Source organism: Coregonus lavaretus (assembly GCF_964263955.1).
Source record: "Coregonus lavaretus genome assembly, chromosome: 1".
Taxonomy (NCBI): Eukaryota; Metazoa; Chordata; class Actinopteri; order Salmoniformes; family Salmonidae; genus Coregonus; species Coregonus lavaretus.
Genome location: NC_139988.1, coordinates 81,398,854 through 81,405,541, shown reverse-complemented (window position 1 = coordinate 81,405,541; position 6,688 = coordinate 81,398,854). Strand labels below are relative to the sequence as shown.

The window sequence follows — 6,688 nt, the reverse complement described above, 5'->3', positions numbered from 1 at the left end:
TTAAAGGGACACAACATTTTAATTTATCAGAAACCTAGTTATTGTTGTTTGCTACAATTTATTTCCTCCTTTGCTCGAAACGTACACCCCCTCTAAACATCTGCTGATTGTCTTTATTTGTTATCAGGAATTGTATTCATTGGGAATTTGTCTCCCTGTGCTATCACTTTAAGAAAGGATCACAAACCAGTAAACACAGGAAGTGCAGTGCAGCTGCTACCGGGTTGCAGGCAAAGATATTATACAATTTGAGATTTCCCACTCAAATACAGCAGTGGAGGGCCACAGGGCAGTACTGTTTTTCATTGTTTCCCTCTAATGGGACTGATTCAGATCTGGACTGGGACACCAGTAACACAAGGTTAATTGAATAGCCCTGCATTTTAGACTGTATGTGTGTATGGAGTCAAGTCAAGTTTATTTGTCATATGAACAGGATACACATGGTACAGCTCAACAATTAAAATTATACATAATAAATTAATTGTCTACAATGTTAGCCTTGTTTCAGATGTGATTTGGCAAAACAAGATTGGTGGCCCCTTCAAGGGGACACTCAACGTCTCCCAGCAGTTTACCAATGAGCCAGAAACCTCCCCTGCTCCCTACCCAGTAGGCCTACCACATACAATTATCAAACCACACAATAGGCCAGCACACTCCACTCTGTTAACTGTAGCTGCTTCTCAGGATCTCTTCATTGTTCTGGGCTCCTCATTGGATTTGTCTTCCCATTGACCACACCTGTGTAGTCTTGCTTGCCAGATTCATGGCACTCATGGCTGTGTGGGAACTGGAAAGAGTCTAGCACCTGTGTTCTCCAGAGCTGAAATTCGGCCTGTCCCCGAGGGCCCTCACAGTGTTCTACAGGAGCACCATCGAGAGCATACTGGCAACTCCACTGCCGCGGACTGCAAGGTGCTTCAGAAGTTGATACGTGCAGCCGACCACCCCAACGACATTCATCACTGTTGCAGTTGTTAATATGTATATTATTACTTTTATTGTTCTTATTTCACTTGGTTCACTTGGACCCCCCCAACAGTCTTTACTCTGCCTCCACCCCAATGGACATTTATTTATTCATCACTGCTACAGTTGTTATGATGTATATAGTACTATTTCTATAGTTATTTATTTATTACCATTTAAATTATTTTATTTAACTTAGTCCTGCATGTTGGAGCTCGGGGCCTAAGATTTTCACTGTACCCTGCAATCACACCTGCAACCTTGTATATGTGACTATTAAACACTCTGAATCTGACTGATTCCTCCCTTCCCTGTTATTTTGCTCCTCGTGCTGCATGCATGGTCAGCCTCTTTTGAAGTAATAATAATAATATGCCACTTAGCAGACGCTTTTATCCAAAGCGACTTAAAGTCATGCGTGCATACATTTTTGTGTATGGGTGGTCCCGGGGGTCGAACTCACTACCCTGGCGTTACAAGCGCCGTGCTCTATCAGCTGAGCTACAGAGGACCAATGTAAAAAGTTAAATGTTGTTGACGTTTTCCCTTTCACTCGCCATGGTACACGTTTGCCTCTGTCTTTTTAAAACCCACTGAGAAACTGAGGACACGTGCGTTTCTCGTTTCACGACATTGTCTTTGACTGCAGGATTTTGTACAGTAGGCGACACTAATGAGAGTATTTGGACCAAATTTCACAGCTGCTGTGCGGCTGGTAAGGGTTGTGAGATGCGACAGTAACTGCTGTAGAACCAGTCCATACTGATAAGAGTCGTAAACAAGTCCAAATACAGTGCTGAAAGAAAAGGCTTAGGTCAAATTTGACCCTGTGCGCTAATCAACACACCGGTAGTGCTAACGTTAGCTAGCTTGCTGGCTAATGCTATGCAGCACAAGTGCCATAGCCTGACCAATTGTAATAAAGGTTAAAACCATTTTTTTTTGTTAGTTACATATTAGCAACGTCCCCCAAAAAGTGTTTGTTTAAATAGCACCCATCAGTATTAGGAATAACACATTGCATTTTTTGATTCTGGAGTTTCGAATACTTATCTCGCGCATCGGGAGTCTTCGTTGGATCACGGACAGAAATCAGCGAGGCAAGTAAATAATGTCATTACTGCCTCGGATAGTAACGTTACGCCTACTCGGCAGAGAGAGGACCTTACTCCATGACCAGTTCAAGTGTATTTCCGCGAAGATGTCTTCTTCCTCTGGTAAGAGACTTCGGGTGCTGGTGGACATGGATGGCGTCATTGCAGACTTCGAAGGGGGATTCCTGAAGAAATACCGGGCCAGGTACCCCAACGAACCGTACATCGCCCTGGAGGACAGACGAGGATTCTGGGTGTCGTCTCAGTATGGGAGCTTGAGGAGTGACCTGTGTGTAAGTAGTTCCGAACTGTGCATTCTGGCTGTGAAAACAGGAAAAAGCCATACGATTAATTGTATTCTCATACATTCATTGTCTGTATATTGTCTGTGGTTGAATGAGCGCTTTTCATGTCGCTCATTCATTTGCATCAGAAGTCCCCAGCATGTTCAAAAGGTTGCTAGAGCAGCAGCTGTCAGTGCATTGAATTGTGTAAATGCCAGTCACACACAGATATGATTTATAACAAAGTCCTTGTGTCTAGTTAACCCTACTCTCATGGTGGCTCGTGACAAAAGCGCTTTCATTTCTGCTTTATAACGCAACCCCAGTTTCTCCAGACAGCCCTCTATTTCCACAGTATAGCCATAGCAAGCATGTACTTGATAAAGATGTCTCCCATAACCCTTTTATTGTATAATGATGTCAAACATAAAGGGAGACTGGACAGGCAGAGTATTAAAGTATGCCATGCATCTTGGTCCTCTGTGTATGCCATAAATTAACACACACACACAATCTATATAAGTCTGTGGATGATAAGCAGAGGCTATATTGACTGTAGGAGAAGGCCATCAGCATTTGGCAGTCAAAGGACTTCTTTAAAGAGCTGGAGCCCCTTCCTGGAGGAGTGCAGGCCGTCAAGGAGATGGCTAAAATGGAGAAGTAAGTTTTAACCGTATATGGTCATTCAAACCATATCTGAACAATACCATAGCTTACGAAATGTTCTAAAAATATTCACATTCATTTCAAAGACACTTGCCCGGTGCTGTATTGAGTCAGCTGTTCAAAAAGAAGGAATTGCTGTTTGTGTTCCCAAAGTGCTTTACATTGTTTTGACCCTCACCTAGAGACTATTTGTCATTTAGTCATCACCCATAGGCTATATTCTATGGGTCATGTTAAACAAATAGGGTGGAGAAGGCGGTGCTAGAGTAGCATAGTAATCCTCTCAGGAAGGGAAATGTTATGTCATAGTGTGCTCTGCTGTGTTAAAATGTAATCATGCTAATAGCACATTAGTAGACAAACGCTTTTCTCCAAAGCGACTTAGTCAGGCATGCATTTTATGTATGGGTGATCCCAGGAATCGAACCCACTATCTTGGCATTGCAAGTACCATGCTCTACCAACTGAGCTACAGAGGACCACGCTGTCTTTATAGATGGAACCTTTGCTTTAGTGTTTCATTTTGGCCGACCTTACGTCAACAACCAAATAGTAGTTAACCTCAAGCAAATGCCCTCATCATGAAACAGTACATTCACAGTAACTCTGTTCCAATACTAGCCTATATCCTCATGTTAGAACATCCCCTTTGCTTACCTTTCAAAAACGGTATGTTGTAGAAAATTGACATTGAAAACAAACTAACCCAGTTGTGTTCTTCTCCGTTTTCCAGCACAGATGTCTTTGTTTGCACCAGCCCTATAAAACATTATATACACTGCCCATATGAGAAGGTAAGCTCAGAGTCAAGACAGTAATCCTGTAGGCAGAGTGGTGGTTGTGGTACCTCTTTCTAACAATATGTCTGGTCTTTGCGCTCTCTCTGGTGTGTGTTCAGTATGCCTGGATAGAGAAGCACCTGGGCTATGATTTCTTGGACCAGATCATCCTAACCAGAGACAAGACTGTGGTGACTGGGGACATCCTCATAGATGACAAGCCAGACATTCTCGGTGAGTCAAGTGTTTGTAGCAAAGCTGGAAAACTTGGTGTGTGTAAATATATGTGCATATATTTATATGATGGTGCCATATGCATGCTACTGTCATACACATAGGTATATTCAGTAGCTAGTATTTGTCTCTAACTACTGAATACACCTCTGTTGCAGGTGTAGAGCCTAAACCAACCTGGGAGCACATCCTATTCACTGCCTGCCACAACAAGCACATACTCCCCAGCTCCAACCACCGCCGCCTGCTCTCCTGGGCAGATGACTGGAGGAGCATCCTGGAGGGCAAGAGGCTCTGAGCCCCCCTCATACACACGTCAACTTCCCCTTCTCCACCCTGATGACCTACACTGTATTGGGGTTCAAAGGGTGAATACCTCCACTAATACACCACAGTCAATCTCCAACTTGAAGTTTAGGGGTCTATTGTACCTTATTTTGCCAATGTCAGAGAAAATCCATCTGTTTGACCACTAGGGGGCACACACAGACTGAAGCATGAGGTAGAAATACTGAAAATGATTGCAGTGAAAGACCAGCAACAATATTGAGTAGAGAGTAAATGCGGAGTTTACTGTTTTGACTCACTCTTTATAGTTGTATAAGAATCTATTATCAGTTGTTCCTTCTACATATTTTGTTTGTATGTTGACCAGGACATTGGCCTGAGGGCCATACAGTTTTGTTTCACATGTACTGGATAGGAGTGACTCCATTTTGTAAATGTTGTGTTACACCATTGTGCCAACATCGATCAAATTGTAGGCCATATATTCTTTCTCAACTTAGTTTAGGTAGATTTCTTAAGTGTTTTAAAGCATCCACCAATCCACAGGCACGTATTGAGAATGACAGATATGACTAGTTTGCAAGATATAAACTTAATGTCTATGGATTTAAAACACAGATTTAGAAAAAGTGACTATACTTTAATTTATTTAAAAAATAATTATATATCAAATGTAATATAAAGACATGCTAAACCTTCCTATTTTATTTCAAATTTTAACATTACGTATCCTATTTGCATTAGTCTTATGTGTCTTATTGTTTGAGACGAGAAAATGGTTGACTGAAAAAAAGCTCATTACATAGTCCACCTTAACCTCAAAGTATCCAACACACACTGCTGTGAATATGGTCGAGCTCTTCCATCAAAACAAATGTATTTCTCTTCATAAGTGTCTTTACAGGCCTTACAGTACATTCACAAAGCAACCTAACGTAGCAGGCATAGAAAGACACCTGAGCGGAGTCCCCACGTTGTTCAGGGGAAACGGAATTTCGGTTGAAAATACTGTATCACTGAAAACCAGAAACATCCACTTTCTGCTGACTCTGCGGAGAGTGTTCACAAAGTGTTACAGTGCCTTGCAAAAGTATTCATCCCCCTTGGCGTTTTTCCTATTTTCCTATGCATTACAACCTGTAATTTAAATGGATTTTTATTTGGATTTCATGTAATGGACATACACAAAATAGTCAAAATTGGTGAAGTGAAATGAAAAAAATAACTTGTTTAAAATAATTCTAAAAAATAAATAACGGAAAAGTGGTGCGTGCATATGTATTCACCCCCTTTGCTATGAAACCCCTAAATAAGATCTGGTGCAACCAATTACCTTCAGAAGTCACATAATTAGTTAAATAAAGTCCACCTGTGTGCAATCTAAGTGTCACATGATCTGTCACATGATCTCAGTATATATACACCTGTTCTGAAAGGCCCCAGAGTCTGCAACACCACTAAGCAAGGGGCACCACCAAGCAAGTGGCACCATGAAGACCAAGGAGCTCTCCAAACAGGTCAGGGACAAAGTTGTGGGGAAGTACAGATCAGGGTTGGGTTATAAAAAAATATCGGAAACTTTGAACATCTCACGGAGCACCATTTAAATCCATTATAAAAAAATGGAAAGAATATGGCACCACAAAAACTCACGGACCAGGCAAGGAGGGCATTAATCAGAGAGGCAACAAAGAGACCAAAGATAACCCTGAAGGAGCTGCAAAGCTCCACAGCTGAGATTGGAGTATCTGTACATAGGAGCACTTTAAGCCGTACACTCCACAGAGCTGGGCTTTACGGAAGAGTGGCCAGAAAAAAGCCATTGCTTAAAGAAAAAAAGACTCCCCAAACATATGGAAGAAGGTACTCTAGTCAGATGAGACTAAAATGAAGCTTTGTCTGCACAAACCCAACACCTCTCATCACCCCGAGAACACCAGCATCATGCTGTGGGGATATTTTTCATCGGCAGGAACTGGGAAACTGGTCAGAATTGAAGGAATGATGGCTGGGGCTAAATCCAGGGAAATTCTTGAGGGCAACCTTTTTCAGTCTTCCAGAGATTTGAGACTGGGACGGAGGTTCACCTTCCAGCAGGACAATGACCCTAAGCATACTGCTAAAGCAACACTTGAGTGGTTTAAGGGGAAACATTAAAATGTCTTGGAATGGCCTAGTCAAAACCCAGACATCAATCCAATTGAAAATCTGTGGTATGACTTAAAGATTGCTGTACACCAGCGAAACCCATCCAACTTGAAGGAGCTGGAGCAGTTTTGCCTTGAAGAATGGGCAAAAATCCCAGTGGCTAGATGTGCCAAGCTTATAGAGACATACCCCAAGATACTTGCAGCTGTAATTTCTGCAAAAG

General features: G+C 42.0%; 1 protein-coding gene across 1 annotated transcript; it reads left to right on the top strand.

Annotated features, from left to right (window-relative positions):
• Positions 1 to 43: 43 nt before the first annotated feature.
• nt5m (5',3'-nucleotidase, mitochondrial) lies at positions 44 to 5,688 on the top strand. The gene is made up of 5 exons (XM_084160395.1): positions 44 to 2,359; positions 2,910 to 3,010; positions 3,750 to 3,810; positions 3,915 to 4,029; positions 4,188 to 5,688. Exons 1-5 carry the CDS (start codon positions 2,084 to 2,086, stop codon positions 4,325 to 4,327), a joined length of 693 nt encoding a protein of 230 aa, XP_084016521.1. The 5' UTR covers positions 44 to 2,083; the 3' UTR covers positions 4,328 to 5,688.
• Positions 5,689 to 6,688: the final 1,000 nt, after the last annotated feature.